This window comes from Heteronotia binoei, chromosome 8 (genome assembly GCF_032191835.1).
Source record: "Heteronotia binoei isolate CCM8104 ecotype False Entrance Well chromosome 8, APGP_CSIRO_Hbin_v1, whole genome shotgun sequence".
Lineage (NCBI taxonomy): Eukaryota > Metazoa > Chordata > Lepidosauria > Squamata > Gekkonidae > Heteronotia > Heteronotia binoei.
In genome coordinates, this window is record NC_083230.1 from 99,435,129 (window position 1) to 99,459,750 (window position 24,622).

The following is a 24,622-nucleotide window of genomic DNA, read 5'->3' on the forward strand; positions in this document are numbered from 1 at the left end:
TATGTCTGGATTGTTTTTGTTAGCAGTATGGTGCTAGTCACATATTTTAATACCTTAACATTTTAATGCTAATATTTTATAATTGTTAATCTGTTGTTTTTACCATTTATATGGTTTTAATGTTATAAATCACCATGAGACCCTTTGGGTAAATGGCAACTAAAATCTAATTAATAAATAAATGTGGTCCTGACCTCGATAGACCAGGCAAGCATGATTTCATTAGATCTTGGAAACTAAGCAGGGCCAACTCTGGCAAGTACCTGGATGGGAGACCTCCAAGGAATACCAGGGCTGGGACACAGAGGCAGCAGCAAGCCACCTCTCTGAATCTCCTTGCCTCCCAGTCCCACTAGGGGTCACCAGAAGTCAGCAATGACTTCCAGACATGAGCACACACACACACACACAAATACAAATAAATAAATCCAACTGGCATAGAGCCACCTTTTGGAGCAAGGAACACTGTGTTGAAGTAAATGAACATTCCCCAAAAAAGAACCCCCTGTTCTAGTGGAATCCATTCAAAGGATTCCACTCTAAATTTTAGGGACCGTCACTATCAGAAATCATTGTTCTCTCAGAGGTCTTATAACAAAGCCAGAATGCAACTGATTAAGGCCAGGGAGAAGTAACAAGATGAGTTTCAAAGCATTTCCCCTCTGAACTAAATTAGATCACAAGGCCAGAGGTTAGCAGCTGCAAGAACTCATAACTAAAGCAATAGGAAAAACAAAGGTAAACTTAGGACAGCCAAATGAACAAACACCACATTCTGAGAGGAATCGTGGCCTGACAAACAAAGGACAAACCTTTTTTATTTCATTTCCATCTATACCTCACCTTTCTCTCCTATGGGTACCCAATTTAGCTTACAGCCTTCTCTTTCCTCCATTTTATCCTCACAGCAACCCTGTGAGGTAGGATAAGATGAGAACCTGTGACTGGCCCAAGGTCACCCAGCAAGTCCCCATGGCAGCGTGGGGATTTGAACTTACATCCTCTAACATCACATGGCTATTCTTTAATAGGAACACAGCGCTAGCCTGAAGGTCTTCAGTTAGATACCCAAATAATATATCCTCTAACTTTAATAACAAAATATTCTGTCAAAGACGAGAGCTGTATTTTCTTAGAATTGCATGTTCCTGGCAATATTTACACATCAACTGTTGGTGCAAGGCACCCTCTCCTAAAAAACAGTTACAACAGACAAGCTGAAATCAGCTCCTCCCCCCCCCCACACACACACACTTACCATCTGGATCCACCTCCCGTGCTATTTTAAGAGCCTCAGAAGTGGCCATGTCTGTGTTGGCAGCAGTGACCGCTAAAATAATTGAATTGGGGTTACTAATGAATCTGAGGATTAGTTCCCGGATCTGAAGCTCAATATCCTTTGGCTGATCACCCACAGGTACCTAAGAGAAAACGGTCATAAATTGAGTGGGACACATCTGATGACTTTCTTCAAGTGTTTCTTTTAAGAATTATCTATACACAGCCATTTTTTCTTAAGAGCATAATCGGACAGAGAGGAAGAGGAGAACAGGAAGCCAAGAAAGAAACTAGAAGGACAGAGGTCGCATTAAGAGAACTGCAGTTGCTTAGCTCCTCAGCCAAGTCCGTGATATTATACCTTATATGGGACACACAGGTGACAAGAAAGCAAAGTTACCCCACAGGTAGAGCAGAGAGCACTGGGATAGATCAAAGATTTGGGGATAGACAATATGAAATCTTAGCAAGAAACATCTGGGAACCTCAAGAACTTAGCACAAATTGCCGTCTTATGCACATTTTCATCTACAACAGAACAAACCTTTCTTGTAACTGCATGACATTAATTCTTTCTTACCTTTGTCATTCCTGGCAAATCTACGAGAGTCAAGTTGACGACATTTGGCGAAAAAATCTTTAGGTGGATAGGCTCAGGGCTGATCCCCTAGAAATTAACAGAGGGGAAAAAGTCATCATTACTACTAAACCTGTTTGCTCAACTGCAACCTTCAGGAAAAATATAGCCACTGTAACATAACTATGCTATTAAATCTAAAACCTCTTGGCCACTGGTTTCCAGCTCTGCCCTTTTTTGACAACCCAAAAAGGCAGTTTGTGACACTGGAACATCCAAATGTGCCAGTGTGACCTAGCTTCTTGCTAAATTCTAGATTTCGCAGCCAATGCTGAGCTTATCTTCTACATCTCAGCTACTTTTATCCAAATATGGCAGGCAATCCCAGCCAATTTTTTAATTGAGGCCAAACTGTATGAAACAAAGCAACAGTCCTGGACAGATGACACACAATCATTCTTTACAGCCTAAGGACATGATCTTGCATATCACGAGCAGAATTACCACATTATGTTATGAACAATGGAACAATGGAAGTGTGAACCAGGCAGCTGCAATTTCACTTACACCTGGCAACAAAAGAACTATTTCCCAAATTCTTAGTTCAAATAATTACTCCTGTTTGAAGCAGGCAGCATTATGGACACTCACCTTATTGTTTCCTGAAATCCTTTCAGTTTCACTCTCTATTTCTTGCCTAATTTCATCAAAGTCGGTGTACAGCTGAAATTTAAAAAGAAAAAACTGAGCACCTTTAGTGTTATGTGGCTCAGCCCCCCTAGCTTGTCACTCAAAGCCTTGATCAACCAGCCCAATGAATACCAATGCAGCCCAGGATGTGTGGGGTACTTCTTTGTTTTCTGCGTTTTTTCTTTACACTGTTCTTTGTTTAAATTAGAAGCCCCATGGTGCAGTACTGCAGTGCAAGCTCTGCTCATGACCAGAGTTCAACCCCCTGCAGAAGCTGGGTTCAGGTAGCTGGCTCAAGGTTGACTCAGCCTTCTATCCTTCTGAGGTCAGTAAAATGAGTACCCAGCCTCCTGGGGGAAAAGTGTAAAAGACTGGGGAAGGCAATGGCAAACCACCCCGTAAAAAGTCTGCTAAGAAAACGTCATGATGTGATGTCACCCCATGGGTCAGTAATTACTCGGTTCCCTCAGAGGGGGCAACATTTACTTTGTTTAAATTAATGGATATTGTAATTCTTTTTACAAACAGCTTTGGATTTCCCATTGGTCAGAAAAGGATGATGCCAAATAAGTCAGTCCAAAAGCACAAGCTTTGCTTCCCCATTTTAGCAGCATGGCCCATGTTTCTACATGCTGAAGAGATTCCCTGGATGCATCTTGATTTTCTGCACTAAAAGTGCTCCTCCCTCCAAGCCACCCACCTAGGCTCGGAGCAGAGCTGCAGAGGGCACAGATCCAGGCACACCTTGTTTGCTTCTGCACTCTTGCAACAGGAACTTGAGACAGAGGCTGAGTCAGATTATGGGGGTTACGTTGCACATGTGTATAGAGGAAAAGTGTACATTTACTCTGATTTTTAATGTTTCACGCATGCAAAAGCATGCAAGTTAAAAGTTCACATACTTTCATTTGCCACATGTACTTAATGAGTCACCCATATGGGAATGCATCAAGAATGCTCCTTCCAAATATGATACTGTGTGACCCTTCGAAGATTACGTGTCATATGAGCCAGGCAAATTTACACATTCAATAAGTAGATATCTACAACAAAGTCTGCAACAAAATGGATTTTCAAATCTCTTTGACTCAAAGGCTGCTGTAAAAATGGAAGCATTCTCTGTTACATGGTTCGTTCTAACAAGTTCAGAAAGAACCTGAAGGACAATAGTTGTAAATGTATAGGCTCTGTCCCAGAGTAACAACAAACCAGGGTTAAGAAACCTTTACTGACCAGAGCTTGTGACCAGTTGCAGACCTCAAGTTTCTGCTAATTATGACCCAGGCTGCAGCTCACTGGCAGAGCATCTGTTTGGCCTGAAGAAGGTCCCAGGTTCAATCCCCATCTTCTCCAGTGGAAATGACCAGGTAGCAGGTGATGTGAAAACCTCTGCCTGAGACCCTGCAAAGCCACTCCCAGGCTGAGAGGACAGACAATGCTGACTTTGATGGACCAAAGGTCTGATTCGGCATAAAGCAGTGTCATGCAGTGTTCCCTCTAAGCTGAGTTAGCGTGGGCTAGGTCACAGATTTTTAGCCTCTGACTCACAAATTTTTGTCTTAGCTCAGGAAAAATGGCCCCAGAGCACACTAATTTATGCAGTAGCTCACAGCTTTAATGCCAGTAGCTCACAAAGTAGAATTTTTGCTCACAAGACTCTGCGGCTTAGAGGGAACATTGGTGTCATGTCATATGACCTGCAACCAGCATTTGAAATCTCACACTCCCTGCCTTTAGTTATGCATGTTTTACAACAAAAACATACCTTGTTTTTAGTGTGGAGAAATTTCCCCCATTCTTCTGCATCAACCCCTGGAAAGAGACAGAGAAAGTAAGGAAAATAAAGCCAATATTCTGTTTCAGATACAATTTCCTGATTGAGTGCTCCCCACCCCTTTGCTCAACTTGCACGTTGAAAAACTGAAAACAAGAGTTTATGCAACTTTAGTCAAATTAGCCTATTATCCTTTTTCAAAACTTAAAACGTCGCTTTGCTGTTTATATCTGCTCACAGCAATAACCCCCGATTTCTAAAACTGTGGCTCACATTTTTATTACACTTATTAATTTTAATCCTGGTTTCTTATCACTGTCTACATTGTGTTAATAATGTACACATGCTGACCCCAATCCAGCCCAATTTAGTCATGATTAAGCCTTACCGAAACCAATGATAGCATATTTCCCATGATTAACTCAGGCTTTCAAAAGCGATTAAGCCATGGCTAATTTTAGCTAGATCAGGAGCATTGTGTCTTACTGGTTTCATAACACAAGAGCAACTGCATTGTGTGTTTGTTTCCCAGAATGCTCTGCTCTTGTCACAAGTCAAACATAAGATCCTTCTGGGCTACCACAATGGCTCAGAGACTGAGCTACAAAACCAAAAAGCTGCCATAAACTCACTAACCAACCTTAGACAAGCCCTTCCTCACCTGAAATATGGGGACAGTAACATCTTACACAAAGTGGCTCTGAAGATAGTTTCAGAGGGTAACCACTTTGGTCTGCAGGAGATGAGCTAGACTGAGTCCAGGAGCACCTCAGATACCAACAAGATTCTGGGGGCATAAGCTTTCAAGAGTCGAAGCTTCTTTCATCAGACAGGTGATCTGAATATATCATCCCGTTTTACAAATGCTAAGCATTATTATATATGCAAAATGTTGTGATGATATAATATAAGCCTTTGAAGAGTGAAGATGACTCTGAAAGCATGGGCTGGGTTTCTGAGTGAAAGAACTTCATGCCCTTCAAACCAGCTTCCACAGCGTTCTTGGTTTTGCCCATGTCAGCTTTTGGAGATTCAGGTCTCTCTCTCCTCACAGGTTCATCCTTTGCTTGCATGAGGAGGCATCTTTCAGAAGCAGCAAGTACGTAGCATAGGTGTTCTCTAGAGATATCCATGTGCTAGTTATGCTCAGATGTAAACATGCCTTGAGCTAATTCTCTGATGACTGGCTTGGGAGTGGGGGGCAAAGGACCTGCAAGGAGGATCTCCAACTTTGAAACGACAACTTCATGATCCATTTAGAGAGCTTGACAGCTGTTGCATAGGGTTACCTGAAAGCTACTTCCAAGACCTTTACTGTGCGCCCCTGTTAGTAGTTCTGTAGGCTGAAGAGATGCTCTGATTGCAAGCCCCCTTCCCCTACATGGTCCTCATCTCATCCCAGCCACAGTAAGGAAAAATATCAGGAGAATGGACCATTCCTTCTGCAGAAAAAAAGACCTCCTGCATTCTGTCCCTGACCCACCACTTAAGGTATTAATCAGAGGATGAATTCTTTTTGCAAGTGCTGGTGGAACTGCAAGGCCAAGGAGCTACCAGACCCTCTATTTCTAACTGCAGGGCTTCAAACATTCCCTGCTTCAACTGAATGCTTCTTTCTACACCTTGAGGACAGGGTCCATCATGCGAACTGTCATTTCGGTCCTACAATTCAATTTACTATTTTCAAGCAAAATAAACTGCTAGACTTCATCGCTCTCTTTGTTCTGTTGCTTCCGAGAGGCTTGCACGACCACTGATTTGAATGTAGAATCAAATAACTAAAGAGCAAGGAAAGCTATGACAAAGAGCTACAGCACAATAATGGAGGAGGGGGGAAAAGAAGAAGTAAATCTCCGCATTACGTTCTAATCGGAGACAAAAGCTAGGAGGAGGAGGAAGCTACAAAGTAAGCCAGCAGGCCCACCAAAGCAACAGCTACTCAGCCCAGCAGCCAGCGTGTAAAATGTGCGCAGAAGCCAGCAGGCAGGAATAAAAGTGGCATGAGATGCTAGTGCTTAGAATACCATGAACATGCAGATTCTGTGTAGGGAGAAAGGAAGTGAATGGGAAACCTTTAGAAAGGTGCCTTGAATGTTTCCAGGTTGCAGGGTCTGCAGTTAAAAAGAAACAGCATCAAAAATCATTAAAGCCTGGTTATTGACCTATACAGGATTTGCTTTTGACCCAGCCCATTTCTCAGTTGTTATTTTTGCTACCAAAATCTACAACATGCATCAAGATATACATGCTGGTCAATTGAGGAAAAAGCAGATTATCAATAAAGCACAACAATTAGATTCCACCTTAGAAATCCATCGTTCAGAGTGCAGCACAGAAAGACAAACATACTCAGCCACGCAAATTACTCCACGTCATTGCTGTTATCAAATTTAGCTTCTTATAAGGAGCTTCAGGACTTACAGACCAACGCAGAAGAACTTGTGTTAGGCAAAAGATGACAAACATTTCCTCTGAACCAAGATCAAGAAACTAAGCAAATCAGAACAGTCATCTGAAGGATGGAACATTCAAAAAGGAATCAGTTGCAGAAAACAGAAAAATCAGAAATAACTTTGTATGCACAGAGCATATGGACAGTTGGAAAGCATATCTTAGGGGCACATCATGTGCAGCCTCTAGGCCTAAACATCTATGTGGTGGATGCTAGGGTTGCTAACCTCCAGGGAACACCTGGAGATCTTCCACCATTACAACTGGTCTCCAGATAACCAAGATCACTTCCCCATGGACAAAACAGATGCTTTGGAGGATGGATTCTATGGCATTATATCCTGAAGTACCTTCCCTTGTTAGTATGGTGTAGTGGTTAAGTGTGTTGTGTTGATTCCCCACTCCTTCACCTGCAGCTGCTGGAGTGACCTTAGATCAGTCACAACTCTCTGGGAGCTGTTCTGCTCAAGAGCAGTTCTTGGAGAGTTCTCTCAGCCCCACCTACCTCACAGGGTGTCTGTTGTGTGGAGGGGAAGGGAAAGGAGACTGCAAGCTGCTCTGAGACTCCGAGTGAAGGGTGGGGCATAAATCCAAACTCTTTGCCAAACCCTACCTTCTCCATGCTCCACTCCCAAATTCTCCAGGAATTTCCCAACCCAGAGCTGGCATTTACATCACCTTGCACACACAAAAGGTATTGTGAAAATGTAACAATCTCAAAACCATACTGATTACCCTTTCAGGCCTAAAGGAAGCATTAGCCCAGACTGTTCTCCCACCGCACATAGCCCTGACACAGAGAAGTTCCCCCAAAGCAAGTGTCTGTGTCAAAAGAACTTGGGAGTGGACAGACAGAAGTGAAATATCTTATCTGTACGTTGTTCTCTTTTGCTTTCCAAAACAGATTTTGGGGCCACAATCCCTGGACGGCATAAGCAATGCCTGCCAAAAATTAGTTTTGCCCCCACAAACACCGCAAAGATTTAGCCTAAAGATGGTATGAAAATACTGGACATGGCATCTTGTATTGCTTGTCCCCTCAACTGCATCTAGCCACAGTGCAATAAAAATTCATATAATGCTTTTGCTCGCATTAGGTTCTGAATTTAAAGAGCTCCACCAAAAGGAAAAAAGTTCTCCTGTTACTACTTTAATCAACCTTGTGTTCTGAACTAGCTGGTCTTCTATCTGGTGCTGATGTTATTTTTTTTTTTTCATTAAGAAAAAGCACATTTGATCGAGCTCCAAAAAAAATCAAGAACCGAGAAGAATACTGTGTTCCCAACACTGTGCTTCAGCTTCCCCACAAGAAGAAGAGCTGCGAAAAGGGATTCTTGGCTGGCAGGCTCATTTCCAAATTAATATAGACAGACATTTGCCACAAAAAAATTTCAGTGCTCCAAAGCAGGCGCACAACATAGAGCTCTTTGCTATAGAGGTGAGAAGCAGCTCCTCGTGAGCAACAAAGAAATCTGTAAAACTTTCCCTGTGACCTGCAAAAATCTCTTTGATACCAAAAGGCTGCCAAGAATTATGGACCGCATGGGTTAGAGGTAGCAACACACACACACTTAAATCAATCACATCACACAGCTGCTGCTGCTTTTTTCACAAACACAATGTTGTCATATCAACTCTTTCTTGGCAAGCCCTTTTTAAATACATTCTTACTGTATACCTACATAAAAAACACACTGGGCAGTATCCTGCCTTAGAAAGGAGGAAGCCCTTACAGCCAATGGAACCATCTTCCAGCCTAAGTGGTTTTTCCACTGAAGGAAGACACACCTGCTCAAGGAAGGTTTCCAGCTTTCCTCAACACACTGGTAGGAAGCAAACCATCAACATGACAAATCCAAACACCAGATATTGCAACTGGTAAAACTCTGAAGCCTTAATAGTCCAGATCAGGATTAGTACTTAGATGGAAGACAACCAAGGAAAACCAGGGTTACTACGCAGAGGTAGGCAATGACAACGATTTCTGCTCATCTCTTGCTATAATAATAATAATAATAATAATAATTATCATTATTATTATCTTAGTTTTATATCCCGCCTTCTCTGCAAGTGGACTCACGGCAGCTGACAATCAATTCAAAAACATTTACATTTACAATTCAAAAACTATAAAACAACAATTTAAAATACATTTTAAGGTGCTGTTTCAACTTCAATATAGGTGGGATCTTTTGGCATAGGGGGTTCCATAAATTGGATAAACTTGACGACACTTATTTATCAGCTTTAGGGGCTGTTTCAGATGTCATTTCCCACCGTCCCTCAGGATTTTTGCTAGAAGGGCACACGTTCATATGCTCCTGACCCAAAGAAATCCCACACCCACACACATGTGAATGAGTGAGCCCAGCTTGTTCACTTACAACAAGAACAGAGAATGGAGAACGGAAGAGATGCAGGGGACACAGTGGCTTTGCTCTAGATCTCTCCTGAGAGTGCTCCACAGAGAGCACACAGAGGGAAGAGACTGCCCAAACATGTTGAGTTGAGTGTCAGAAACTGGGAACACATTTTCACAAGTATCTCCACACAGACTCTGTGTTCAACTTTTGTTTCCCTTTTCTGCTCCCTCATCTCACCACCTAAAGTAATGAGTGGCTGAGCACAGAGGCCTACTCCTTGCTGCTATTTCCTCTTGACCCGAGAGCCTACAGGAAGCAGTTGCAGAAAACACAGCCGAAATGCCAACAGCTTTACTCAGCTTTCAAGGGCCAGAAGGCGACAGCAGGCAAAGTGGGAAGCACAGCCCAACATGTCAACAGTGAAGAGTTTTTCCTCCCCCACTCTTGAACTTAGTTGTACACTGTCTGAAGAAAAAAAAATGAGCCCACAGAAAACCCCTCAGGCAAGTGGCAAATTTCCAGACTGTGCCTAAGGCTGAAACAGAGCCACCAGCAGACAGTCAATGAGGGCAAGAGAAAAAGGGGATGTGCAACTGCAACTTTAGGCAACGTTTCCATCTACAGTCAGGCACTACCTCAGTTTTTCCAAGCCTCTCCATTCAGTGGGGGTTATTCTCCTTACAAGGGTAGTAATACAAAGTCTGCATGTGGCAAGGAAACTTTGTATACTTAAAAACAACCAGTGCAATCCATTCAGTTAATGGGGGGGGGGGGAATCACCCAGAGCTTGCACACATACTGAACTCAGAGAAAGAGAAATGCCCCCAAACAAGCTTTTACTTAAAATAAATACCATATCCCTTAACGTCATATCCCAAAGGACTCTGGAGAGCTGCTACTAGCTTGAATAGACCAAGGGCCTGATTCAGCATAAGGCAACTTCATGTGTTCAAACCATGGCTCAAGAGCAGAAGTTATGATCTTTATTCAGCACCGAGCCCTGCCTTTTCCCAGGCGGCGTTCAGGCAACGGGCTGGATCCAGTAGAAGGATTCACAGAACAAACTGGCAGGGTGGATCTTCCCCACCTTCACTGTCTGAAAGCAGTCTGCCATGTCCCTTGAAACTCCTCCTTGGGAAAACTGGGAGAGACTTGCATGCCGAGTATGCCCAAGATGCAGTGACAAGGGTGGTGGGGTCAGTGAGGGAAACCTGCCTCTCCCCCTGCTTCTGCTTGCACTGGTGAAGGAGGAAAAGGCAAGCAAGTTTATCTGATTCCCTGTCATTGCTACAGGGAACCATTTTGCTTGCAAGGTTTTCCCGACAGGTCTGGGGAGGTGAGGCAGGCTGCTTCAGAAAAGGGAAGATGGGGAAAGATCCATTCCACCAAATCCTCCTGAAAACCCTTCTACCTGAATCCAACCCAAAACTGAGCAAGCTCCTGCTTGGTAGTGACAAGAACAGACCTGGTTCATACTCCCCTCCTTCCAGAGCCAGTTTGGTGTAGAGGTCAAGTGCGTGGACTCTTATCCGAGAGAACGGGTTTGATTCCCCACTCCTCCACTTGCAGCTGCTGGAATGACCTTGGGTCAGCACAGCTGTCCATGCAAGGGCAGCTTCCATTAGAACTCTCTCAGTCCCACCCACCACACAGGGGAAGATGTGGGGGAGGAAGGTAAAGGAGATTGTAAGCCGCTCTGAGACTCGGGGATTCAGGGTCTAGGGCGGGGTATAAGTCCAATATCATCTTCTTCCTGCTCTTGGATGCCGACACAATGCTGAGGACTTGCCGATGCAAGGAATCTTCATTCTAGATCCAAGCTGGGATTTGGAGTGCTTTAAGAAATTTGGCGTCATAGCCTGCCTTCAGACAGATGTTATGAACACCCAGTTTTAGTGTTGTCCAGATCCAGTCCAAGAGTCATGCATGCAGCCTTGCGTGGTTTGCAGAAGCCCCAGGGATGGTGAGAGTTTCTTTATCCTTCCTCAAGACCATGTACAAAAGTAGATCTAAGCAATATATTAAATATGCATAGAATGTATAAAAGAAAAATTCTTGGGGCAGATTCTAGGCAATCTTGGCAGAGAAATTTAATTTTCTTTTTAAAAATGAAGCATATACTCAGCTGGGAATTCCTACCAACTGAGAGGGGGGAAAGCTATTCTCTTATTACTGCAGTTATGGAATCAATAACCTTTTCCTTTCACCTGCCATCACTAACTGATCAATTAAAACCATTAACCTCCACAGGCAGAGTCAGCCCTTGGTTAGATCGTGGCTGATGAGCAGATATGTCCCCTACTTTGCCTCCTCTCAATGCATGGCATCTGTCCTTCCTAAAAAGCCCCATGAAAACAAAAAGTGGCCCTGACCTGGACAGCCCAGGCAAGCCCCATCTCATCAAATCTTGTAAGCTAAGCAGGGCTGATCCTGGCAAGTACTTGGATGGGAGACTTCCTTGGAATACCAGGACCAGGAAGCAGAGGCAGGCTGTTACCAAGTCACTTCTCTGAATGTCCTCCAAGCTCCAGCAGGCGTCGCCAAAAGTCATCATGACTTCCCGGCATGCACACATGCACAATACAAAAATACTTTCAAAAAAAGAAGTGCAACTCTGTGGGTACTATGCCTCACAAGGTTCTTTCAGCTTCTATACAAGAAATGCAGAGCCATGAGAAAGAATCTCTGTAGTACAGGGCCCTTGTACAGTTGCTGCCTTCCCTGCCAGAAGGGCTATCCTAGCAGCCATACTTGGAATTTTTCCACCACTCCCATCCTGTCACCATGGCATGTTTGGGTAATGAGTCCCACTCATCTCCTGGATGTGGCTGAACTCAGGATCAGAGTATAATCCTCAGAACCTCCTCCCTGTTAAAGGTGCTTTCAAGAGTACTCACAGCCACAGAGGATTCCTTCCCAAGGGAAGGGCAGGAACAGGATCTGAACACAGGGCAAATGCTTACAAGGCACCAGCGGTATCCAGGGGTATCTCCGGAGATCTTGAAATATATTCATGACATCCATGCAGAGAGTTTTACACATGGAATTAAGCAAGTTCCAGTACGAGATCCCATACCAGAAAAGTTGCCTGACATTTTATGCTACTTGAACAAGTAACCCTAATAATGTTTTATGTGCATTTTCACTTTCACTGCGAAAGAGACACAGATATCTTTCACAGTGTAAGTATATGTAAGCATGCGCGCACACACACTCTGAATGAGCTTAATTTTACATCAGGACCATTCAAAAAAGTCAGTGAAAAATGCATTAATAAGACCCAAATTCTCCTTCACTTGCAAAAAAAAGGAGACATATTCATTCTTTCATCTTTCTACTTGTTATGCTAACAACCAAAGGTGTTGCACCAGGATATAAAACAGAATAACCCAGACCAGAGGCACTTTCATGATACTCAGCCTGCTTGAGAAAGAATTTCATTCAGCTGCATCTTTGTCTATAATTATTCCTGAAAAAGTGAAGGAGGGAGGGAGGGAAACCTACACCCAAGGAAAACAGTAGTATCAAAAACAGACAAATCCCCAAGTCCCAGTTGTTACTGAAGGCTGTTCCAGCACAGCATATTTAACAACCTTCTCACAGCTTTCTGTTAAAAGGACATGTCTTATTGGATTATCTGTGAAAAATCTCTTTTGAAACGATCCAAGGCAAATGCAACAGGCAGTCTGGAACAGTTTGCAGAGCTTCATGATTTACAAAGGGATCTCACATTTTACATGAGCCACTCCAGATACTTCATTGTTTAGTGGCCCCTTTTGCAATCGAGTGCAAATACTATATATAGAGATGGCAAAGATCTGGTCTCCTTCATCCATTGTTTTCAGAATTCAGCATTCAACCCATCCATCCATCCATCGCTTTTTTGTAGAAAAAGTCCAGCAGTAACTCATTTGCATATAAGGCCACTCCCCCCCAACATCACCATTGTTTGACATAGGACTTTTCTGTAGGAAAAGCCCAGAAGGAACTCATTTGTATATTAGCCCCCCCCCAACATCAAACCAGTTGGAACTGAGTTCCTGCACTTTAACTTTGTGATCAAAAATACGGGTACTATAATTAAAAGAGGCTTGCTATGGCCTTTTCCCCAAAAAAAGTAAATCATGAGTTTACCCTAAAGGAAAACGGAATGTCCTCCTGATCTCAAAGCACAATAGTGGCTACAGTCTGTATACTTCTGGTGATGCCAGTAAGTCTCTTTATTATCTTGGAATTCATTACATTTATTTCTATATTAGCTGATAATTTTGTAAAAGCTAGGAAAGGGAGCTCTGATACAGAAGGCTGACCACTGTTCTCTCCACCTCATCCTTCTCTCATTTGCTGTAGAATAACACTAACCTAACTCAGAAGACTATTGCAAAAACTGAGATACTCCCTGTAAAGCTCTCTGTATACTCAAAGTCTTTAGATTTACAGCAATTGAATCTCATCACTACATGATAGAAAAATGGAAGGCTCCCAAAAGCCTCCTGTACATACAACACATACCCTAGCCCAAGGGTGGCTAAACTTGCTTAACAGTTTGGCCACCCCTGCTCTAGCACTTAAGACAGCTGAATATAGTGAGAGCACATAAGTAAGAACTACTCATGAAGGTGAGGGGAAGAATGGTTAGGTTAGGTTTTTTTCAATTTATATCCCGCCCTCCTCACTAAAGCAGGCTCAGGGCGGCTCACAGTTCACAATGAAACAGCAATAAAACGTTGAGTTAAACATTAAATTAAAAACAATTACATTAAAATGCTCTCCAGGAGGCCCGAGTTGCACTTTTGTAACCAGTATGTGCAGACGGAAAAATGCAAAAAGGACACTGGACATGACAGCGTTCTGTTACTTTTAAAATTAACGCTGTCCACTTCTTCTGTTGACTTGACAAGAATGATGCACAATCAGTTAACTTCCTCAAGGATTACATCCCACAGTCAACCATTACCATTAGGGATGGGCACAAACCGGGAAAATGGTGGTTCATGGTCTGCTGAACTTTTTGGTTTGCCAAACTGGCTCATGACTGAGTATTCAAAAGAGGCTCCTGGGCACCCTTCAATATCTAGGAGACTGATTCTCAACCCACTCCTTCACTGCCTCTCCCCTCCCGGGATGCTGAAGACCCCATTTTTTTTCACTACTCATACCTCCTGGCCTTCCTCTGCCATCTTCAAGGGTCAGTCAGCTGGCTTGACCTCCACACCCTCCCTTTCCTTGTTGACAGCTCCCTTTCCCTGCATCAAATTTAAATGCCTTCTGAGCTCACTAGAGAGTTGTGCCGCCATGGCCCACCATTGCCTTGGGTGACAACATGTTTGGCCCACAAACCTGAACCAAACAAACGAAAACCAAGGCCAGTTCATTAATAATGTGACTGCCCAAATAGAGGTTTGCAATCCACTGAACCAGCCTGGTTTATTATGAAATTCAGTTTGTGCCCATCCCTAATTCCCATTTTCTTTCTTACTACCACCAAGTTAGCTACGAATGTCAACATTTTTTCAACAGAAAAACATCCAAGAAAGCCAGGTGAACTACATTGTATAAAAATACATCTCCAAATCCATTACCTAAATAAAGCTAATGAAAATGTAAACAGTAAATATCTTCTCAACTTAGATAAACAAAGTCAATTACATTTCAACTGCAGAATTAATCTTCATAATGAAAGTTCCTAAATCTGATGTATCATTCCCACTATGATATGCAGTCAACTTAACTGATATTGACATTTCCACTTTACTATTCAGTCAGCCTATTTAATTTAAACAGAGCCATCACTTTATTCACTCAATCCCCACTTACCATTTTCGTCTCCAGCTGTTTTCCCATGATCCTCGGCTGACACGTGCACCAGCTGAAGAATGAGGGGTCGTCGGGTGACAATCCCTGTTCCTCTTGGGAGCAGATCCCTTCCCACCAGGCTTTCCAAAACGGAGCTTTTTCCACTGCTCTGAAAATTGAAACAAAGGTCCATGATCCTCTTGTATACCCATTCAAAGGCGGATGCTTAGTCCTGCACTGTTCCAACAGCCATGAACAAGTTACCAACAAATCAGAGAATTCACACATCCCAGATAGACAAGACTACATACGCCCTGCTGGATCAGATCAGTGGTCCATCTAGCCCAGCATCCTGTTTCACACAGTGGCCAACCATCTCCTCTGGAGTCCAACAACACAGCATCCCCAGCCTGAGGCATCTCCACTAATATCAACAATCAGGCCTCTCTAGTCCAGCAACCAGAAGCCTCTTGGAAGCTCACAAGTCAGGAATGAAGAAAGCAGCTGCTGACCACCAACAAAAGGAGTTTATGGGGTACCCCCCCACCAAACATCACAGTAGTTTTTTTTTTTTTTTTTGCCATCAAGTCATAGGTGTCAGAACAAGTCCCTGACAGTTATAATTTTAACATGTCACTGCTGTTTGTATTACTGGTATTATTATCCTTGCTCATTAATGAACTATTATTGTTATGCTTTGTATCTGCACCATTATGATGTACTAACCCCAGGTTGTGATGGTATTCACAAATACTAACACCCATTGACTTCTTTAGACATTTAATATATTTTTTGTATGCTGTGGGATGTTCCAAGCCTGCAGGTGGAAAAGGAGCACAGGGAGACTAATCTGGTCTCCCTGGGTAACACTGATATGGACCAACTGAAAAGGGAAGAGTACATGGAATGTGACCTTGACAGGACACTGAGGCCTGAGAAAGAACTTTATACTAATTCAAAAGAGTTTTGGCGGGTGTGGGAAAATGGCGAGCCATTTTATTGTGAAATATAATTGCTAGGGGGCTGCCAATCCACTTCAGTTTGGCAAGATACAGTTTTGTGGACACATGCTGACAATGCTTGCTACCTGATCTATTAATAAAGCTTCTTCCACCTATATTCAGGAGTCTTAATGCTACTACCTGGGCAAAACCTTACATCTATGTGAGTGATAGTGACCCCATCAGGTTTTCAAGACAAGTCAGGTTCAAAGGTGGTTTGTCACCTTTGCATAGCTACCCTGCCTCTGCTTAGCTACCCTGGACTTCTCTGGTGGTCTCCCATCCAAATGTTAGCCAGGGCTGACCCTGTTTAGCTTTCAGGCTAGCCTGGGCTCTCCCCCACCAGGGTGCTACCTGATAATTTGTGGGAAGATTGGTATTTCAGTTACTATTCTCAGACTTCCAAGAAATTCTCCAGCCCTTTTTTAAAACCAGATAAACCAGCAGCCATTGGTGCATGTCAAGGCAGTGAATTATTAATTATGCATTTTGTGGTCTCCAAACCGACTAATCATCTTCACTGGGTTCTTGAAAGTTTCTAGTATTGTGAGACGAGGTAGGGAAATTCCAAAAAAATTCTCCATCTGACTTAAAAGCGAAATCCTGTACGTTTACTCGAAAAAACTGCAGAAACCCTGGCTGAAACTTCCCAATAAAAATGCCTATTATCAATCTGTAAATGTTTAATATGTACTTCAGACCATCATTTTAAGGAGCAGTAAAGCAAAAAAGAACTGCATCCAGACAGTTTAATAGAGCTGCAAATTAAAGTTATTTTTTCTGCTGCTTGCTATGAAGAGCAGGTCTTATAAAACAAAGGCTTGTGCTTGCATCCACCTGTGTGCTGTCTGTCCGCAAGTCAAAAGCTTTTGAATAAACCCCTGAGCTCAAAACAAAGTGGAGGAAAATAAAATTCTAGAGCATGAAACACATTATGAACAGGTCCAATTTTAAAAATGCTCTACATCAAAAGACCCAAGCATCCACCTCAATGTATTTTCAACCCCTGCAAATCTTTCAACATACAGCTAAAAAACTTGCTTCTTCATTTTTGAAGTCTCCTTGTTAACTGCATACTAATAAAAATGAATGGTGCAGCGTTTCATTTCAATATTTTTAACATGGTCAAGCTGTTCTTCAAAGCGTACTTCACGATCAGCACTACCCAGAGTAGCCTTGTAGGCAGGCATTCTTCAAACAGAAGTGACCATTCTGCCCTCCTGAGTCACTTTTACTTGGAAACACAGCACCACAATTAGAATTCTCCAATAAGCTTGCTTCCTATCAAGGCTTTAAAAAGTTTCCAGCAGATCTAAGTAAATGAAGTCAAACATTAGGAATTTAAAATATTTTTTCCCAAGTCCTAAGTTTAAAGATGCAACACTGGCATCATCTGCATGTCTGAGAGCTGCTATGCTTACACAAACCCCTTACTGCTCCAGAGCAGACAAACGCTGTTCAGTGAGATGAGTGCCTGGGTCTCTTTTTCCACAGGGATGCAAGGATAGTTCCAGACACTGCACACACATGCTGCAAAAGATAATACACTTAATGTGCATGATGTCAACCAAAATACATTTATGTCTATCCTAACACCATAAACCCACTTTCCAGCCAGCCTTGTTCTGCCATTAATACAGTATAAGAGCAGGCATGCAAGTTACAGAGATTAGAAATACTGGGATGGGAAATTTAATTCCCTCGGGAGCCACAAAGTTCTTTCACACATATTGTGTGGCTCTCAAAGCCTCCAGCGCCCCATCAGCCAGCTTGGAGAAGGTATTTCTCTCTTTAAATCACTTCTCCAAGCCAAGCCAGCTGATTGCTTGGAGAAGGCATTAACAGTTACAGTTGCTTTCTTTCCACCTCTTCCTCCCTCATCCCTTCCCCCAATTTTCCTTCCTTCCTTCCTGCTCCCAAACGTCTGATGTTCATGTCTTGTGGCTCTTAAACAACTGACATTTATTCTATGTGGCTCTTACATTAAGCAACCTTGGCCCTCCTTGGTCTATGAAGTGCCACTGGACTTGTGTTCAGTTTTTTGCACAACAGATGAGTACAGCTACCCCTAAGAACATAAGATCCATCTAGATTAACATCCTGTCTCACACAGTAGACAACCAGTTTCCTGTAGAGGCCCAACAACAGACATAGAGGGTGAGGCCTTCACCTGATGTTGCCTTTTGGCATTGATTACTGGAGGGCCACATTCACCCTGGCTAACAACCACCGAGAGTCTAATCTTCCATGAATCTGTCTAACACCCCCCTCCCTTTAAAGCCCTCAAGAATGATCATCATGAAGCTTTTCAAGGGGCAGATATCTTTAGTAAAATGCCCACAAATACATAAGAAAAGACCATCAATCCTTGTTGATCACAGTTCTTTGCAATGGTGCCATTAAGAAACTTGCACTATCTTTACCAAGATGTACAATGAATTAGTAAATTCTTCACTTGGGTTTCTAGGAGACAGCTGTCCTCTGCTGAATGGAGGCAGGAGGAAACAGGCAAAGAGCTTAAGCCCCCTTTTTAATGACAAATACTCCAAATTAAGAAACATCTATGCCCAGTACCCTAACAGAGACTAATGGAAAGAGCGGGAATTGACCTCTAAGGCATCTCAATGAACACTGCTCAACCGGCTGCTTAGCAGACGCCTTTGTGCTGCCAAGAATGTACAGTATGAGCAGCTAATTAGTGTCAGCTTCACTCAGCTGATCTTCCTCCATATACAGAGCAGAACAGGAAAAACATTACCTTCTACAGAGGAAGAGGGAGGAATTCTCCCAAGTCAATCCTGGAGAGACTCAGGATGCACCCCCTACCCCTGTTCACTGTGAGGTGGGTAGGGCAGGGCAAGCAGTTTTATAAGGGGACTGGACAGATTAATGGAGGATACACCTATCAGTGGCTACTAGCCATGGAGATTAAAGGGAACCTCCGCATTCAAAGGCAGTAAACTTTGGAATACCAGTGCAGGAGGCAGTACCAGCGAAAGACAGTCAATAAACCTAAATGCAAATATAAAATAAGTCAAACGAATCTCACACACGCAAAGATCTGACATGTGAAGCTGCCTTCAAAGCAAACTGTTGGTCTAGCAAGGTCAGTATTCTCTACCCAGACTGACACCTGCTCTCCAGGGTCTCGGGTGAAGATAATCCTAGATCTGAGGTGGCCAAATCTGCTTGATGTAAGAGCCACACAGAATAAATTTCAGATGTTTGAAAGCCACAAGACATGGATGTTAGATGTTTTGAGAGCTGCAAGACAGACAGGAAGGCAGGCAAATAGATGGGGGGAGGGAGGAAGGTGTGGAAAGAAAACAGCATTGTCTTTAAATGCATTCTCCAAGCTGCAGGCTTTAAAGAGAGAAATGCCTTCTCCAAGCCAGCAGACAAGGCAGTTGGGGCTTTGAGAGCCACACAATATGTGTGAAGATAGTTACATGTGGCTCCCAAGCCACAGTTTGGCCAACCTTGCTCTAGATCAGGGGTGTCAAACATGTGGCCCGGGGGCCATATCAGGCCCACGGAGGGCTCCTGTTAGGCCCCCAAGCAATTGGCTGTCATCAGCTTCCTTCTCCCTCTCTCTTGCTTTCTTCTGTATAACAGCTTTCTTTGCAAGGCTTGCTCAATCGCACAGGAGCTACAGAGCAAAACCTCTATTTTCTCCAATGGCTGAGGATCCTCCCTTGGGGAGGAAAGGGGGAAGGCAGAGTTTGTTTTTCCAGGCTCTCTCAAACACATAGCAGAGCTACTGAGCCAAGCCTCTCTCCCTTCTATTGGCTGAGGCTCCTTCTCCCCGTCCCCTGGGGAAGGAAGGAAAGAGCCACAGCTTCCTTTGCCCAGTTCCCTGGATCCCATGGGAGAAATACAAAGAAAGCACCCTTAAGACCAATGTGTGCTAACGTTTTAAACATGTTTTACGTTTTAAATATATATATATATATATTCGGAGCCGTAGATCTACGGCTCCGAATTGTGGGTTTTATACCGTCATCACCTGCGACTCCTTGAGCGCTTTCATCAGCGCTGCCTTCGCACCATCCTCAACATCCACTGGAGTGACTTTGTGACCAACACTGAAGTCCTCAAGAGGGCGGAGGTTACAAGCATCGAAGCACTGCTGTTGAAGATGCAGCTGCGCTGGGCAGGGCATATTTCTAGGATGGAAAACCACCGCCTTCCCAAGATTGCTCTGTATGGCAAACTTTCCACTGGCCATCGAAATAGAGGGGCACCAAAGAAGAGGTACAAGGACTCCTTGAAGAAATCCCTTGGCACGTGTCACATCAACCATCACCAGTGGTTTGACCTAGCCTCAGATCGCAAAGCATGGAGGCACACCATCCACCAGGCTGTCTCTTCCTTTGAGAACGCACGCATAGCTGGTCTTGAGGACAAAAGGAGATTGAGGAAGAATCGCACTGCTAGAGCACCAACCCCAAATCAGACTTTTCCCTGCAGCCACTATGCCAGTTTGGTGTAGTGGTTAAGTGTGCGGACTCTTATCTGGGAGAACCGGGTTTGATTCCCCACTCCTCCGCTTGCACCTGCTAGCATGGCCTTGGGTCAGCCATAGCTCTGGCAGAGGTTGTCCTTGAAAGGGCAGCTGCTGTGAGAGCCCTCTCCAGCCCCATCCACCTCACAGGGTGTCTGTTGTGGGGGAGGAAGGTAAAGGAGATTGTGAGCCGCTCTGAGACTCTTCGGAGTGGAGGGCGGGATATAAATCCAATATCTTCTTCTTCTTCTTCTTCATCTCCCTGTCCCGCATTGGTCTTGTCAGCCACCAGCGAGCCTGCAGCAGATGTGGACTACTGCACCCTTCTTAAATCTTCGTTCACGAAGTCAAGCCGAGATATAGATATATATATATATATATATATATATATATATATATATATATATATATATATATATATATATATATATATATATATATATTTAATAGTGTTTGTCTATGTCCTTTATAAAGTTTATATCTCTGCTACCTAATCTTAAATAGGTACACACATGGCCTGGCTCAACATGGTTCGGCCCAACCGACATGGTCCAGCCCAACAAGGTCAGATCCGGTCCTCCTAACAAATGAGTCTGACACTCCTGCTCTAGCTGCTGGGGACTACATGCAAAGCCAATGCTCTACCATTGAGTTATGACTCCTCCTGACCTAGATAAAAAAAGGAAGGTGAGAAAGTTACTAATTCCATCTATACTAATTCTAAGAATTTCCTTTCCATTCAGAGTACAAGGGACCAGATACTGTCTGAACCCCTTCAGAACAAATCTCAGCAATGGCTTAGGTGCCAGCAAGCAAGTCTGCAGTTTCCCCACTGTCGGCACTGTAATCACAATTGGGCTTAATTTCACTTTACCGCATCCAGAACAAGTAAACTTGCCCACAACTAATTTTTGTCTGGCCAGTAAGATCTGCCAAGAAGGAAAGCTCCACTACATGCCACACTGGGAAGCCAAATCTTTGAGTATGCAACATATGTATAGGCAGGCGGTGGGCTCCATTGCTGTTCTGGTTTCTCAGAGCATCCCTGACAAGTAGTTGTCCAGCTGCTGCTTAAAGACTGCCAGTGAGGGGTTGATTGCACTGCTGAACAACGCTTACTGTTAAAAAGTTTTTCCTATGCCAGTCCTCTCTTCTGCCAGCAGGAACAGCTCCCTGCCTTCCTCTTAAGTGGCAGCCCTTCTAATACTTCAAAAGAACAATCATGTCTCCCCCCTCAACCTCCTCTTCTCCAGACTGAATATCCCCAAGTCCCTTAGCCTTTCCTCATTGGGCTTGCTCTCTATGATTACTCAGAAGTAATCTACAGTGAGCACTGTGGCACCTACTCTTTACACATGCACAGGATTGCAGTTTTAGTTTAAAGAAATAAGATACTGGATATATATCCCGCCCTTCACTCTAAATTTCAGGGTCTCAGAGCAGCTCACAATCTCCTTTATCTTCCTCCCCCACAACAGACACCCTGTGAGGCAGGTGGGCCTGAGAGAAGCTCTCCCAAAAGCTGCCCTTTCAAGCTCTGTGATAGCTATGGCTGACCCAAGGTTATTTCAGTAGCTGAAAGTGGAGGAGTGGGGAATCAAACCTGGTTCTCCCAGATAAAAGACCACGCACTTAACCTCAACCCCATACTGGCCCTCCTTTCTCACAGCAGACTTTCTAGTTAATACAATTCAGACTATCCCTGAAGTTTCCAAAGGTAGCCATGAACAACTAGATTCGAGCCAAGGAACACCTTAGAGACCAACAAAATTTAGGGGAGGGGGCACAAGCTTTCCAGCATTAGAACTCCCTTGATTAGATAAAAGGAGCTTTGACTCTCAAAAATCTTGTTCTCTAAGGTGCTGCTGGACTCAGATTTAGCCATATAAATCAGTGGACTCATTTCATCAACTTAATTTGTTAACTAACATCACGTATCCCCTGCCTTCCTCCTTCAAAAGGACACTGAAGTGGTTTGACACTCTCCCCTTCTCTTTTATCCTCACAACGAACCTATGAGGCGGGTATATTACTGGTCCAAGATTTCCCAGCAAGCTGCCAGGGCAAAGTGGGCATATGAATCAGGACCTCCCAGATCTGATTTGGACACCCTAACCACCAGCTCCTACTAAACACACTATATTTTAACGCAGGGGTGGCCAACGGTAGCTCTCCAGATGTTTTTTGCCTACAACTCCCATCAGCCCCAATCATTGGCCGTGCTGGCTGGGGCTGATGGGAGTTATAGGCAAAAAATATCTGGAGAGCTACCATTGGCCACCCCTGTAATGTATTCTTTTTCCCTAATGGCAAACTAGAATGTTTATAATGTATGTTACATGTTCAAAAGCAAGTTAGGTGGACAGAAACACCTCTGGGAAAGGCATGTTCTCAGTTTAACCCAGACTTGCAAGCAACAGAGCAATGAACAGCCTCCATTTATTGCCTTATGACACTCTCACCATCATTCTCCCATTCTGACATGTTATTATTTTGTTGGTTTCCTAAGCAAATGCTATCCAGACCAAATGTTCTTTCAGTTTGTTAATTTCACTACGAGTTGTTTTTTTCTAAACTAAAACCTCAGTATTCAGGGTAAATTGCCATGTTGGCACTTTGTGATAAATAAGTGAGTTTTGGGTTGCAGTTTGGGCACTCAGTCTCTAAAAAGTTCGCCATCACTGCTCTAGGATGATCCTGCACTAAGCAGGGAGCTGAACTCAATGGCCTCTACGGCACCTTTCAACTCTGTGATTCTATAATTTCTTTAAAACCCATTTCAGGAGCGAATTGGTCCAGTATGCACATGTACTTTTCATATCAAGGCACACATATGAAGTCTGACGCTGGCCACATTTCTGCTCTTAGAAGTTACAAGATGAGAAATTTTCAAGACATTTTGACACCATGAGTGGTTCCAACATGGTAGAAGCCAGACAGCAGGAGGGAAGCCTGAGGCCATTTCCTAAGTATATTTGGCAAACACACAAAGGATTACAGACCCAAGAAAAGTCATGTCTCACAGGGCCTCCAAATCTTCACTCTAATTAGCCTTTAGAAGATTAAAATCAGTAATTAGATCTGGTTTATCTATCTGCACAGAGACAAACACAGACAGGACTTTACTAACAACAGACCATCGCTCAGCAAAAGCAATTTGGTCTTGGGTTGAAGCAAGCATAAATCAGTACTGCCCTGACCAAATCAGACACCTACCAAAAATACAGAATGCACTTTGCAATGCATTTTTCAGCCTGTCTTTGTTTCTCTTACAATAATGCAATCTAATTTTGTCTCAGATTGTACTACTCACAGTCACACGCACACATCAAATCAGGGCTAGTTGACTTCCACATAGCCAGTGAGTTCCCCCATTGCCGTTGCCAACTGAGAACTGCACCAACAGGACTTCCAAACGGCAGGTTCTCCCCAATTTTTCCAACTGCAGTCTGGTCACACAGGGGGATATCATCACAAAGGGACTGGAGAAGGGAAAATGGCACCAGTGTGGACTGGACTATAAAAGATCAGGATGTTCCTGTCACCATAGGAACCTCGCTGGCTTTTCTGTGATCTTTCCAAAAAGATCACAGTGAAACTGGTTTAGAAAAGATCACAGGAAAGATGAAGAAGAGCCAGAAGTTGCATGAGAGCACCACAATGTTGCATGGAAGAGGGGGGAAAACCAAATATGCTTCCCATTAGTGGTAAACCAGTGTGGAAGCAGTCTTAGCATATCACTAACATGTCTAATACTGAACAATGCAATGACTCCCATATAGCACTAAGTATGGATTTGTCTGTACTTAATCTAGAACGATCACTCCATGAACCTTTGCAATAATATTTCAGAACAAATCTAACTACAATACATCATCTACATTAAGAGCCTAGCATTTTTCTTTGAAGTACTTCAAAGATTTAAGAATTAAAAAAAATCATGTGTCTCGAAAGAAAAGATTCTTTCATTGCAAGGCAGTTTTATTTCAAGATTTGATCACCACTGTGGTTATGCAAACTACTGATGATTCACAAGCCTATAAAGCATGCCAGCAGCACTAAATATGAAGACGCTTTTAGAAGCGACCATAAAATTGCACAGATACATTATACAACTGCTTCCCATCAAAGCGGATACATTGTCATTTTAAAAAAAGGAGAAAGCCACAACAAGAGACTTCAGATTTC

General features: G+C 43.3%; 1 protein-coding gene across 2 annotated transcripts in view; it reads right to left on the reverse strand.

Moving 5' to 3' along the window:
* Nucleotides 1–24,622, reverse strand: part of DNM1L (dynamin 1 like) — a 50,585-nt gene that overhangs the window by 16,471 nt on the left and 9,492 nt on the right. The window contains exons 2-7 of one of the 2 annotated variants that reach the window (XM_060245698.1): nt 14,951–15,098; nt 6,392–6,430; nt 4,311–4,357; nt 2,507–2,578; nt 1,859–1,945; nt 1,259–1,421 (exon numbers count right to left, since the gene is read on the reverse strand). In XM_060245698.1, coding sequence (XP_060101681.1) covers nt 1,259–1,421; nt 1,859–1,945; nt 2,507–2,578; nt 4,311–4,357; nt 6,392–6,430; nt 14,951–15,098 — 556 coding nt within the window. The remainder of the gene's footprint in view (nt 1–1,258; nt 1,422–1,858; nt 1,946–2,506; nt 2,579–4,310; nt 4,358–6,391; nt 6,431–14,950; nt 15,099–24,622) is intronic. The other variant, XM_060245699.1, reaches the window with a different exon arrangement.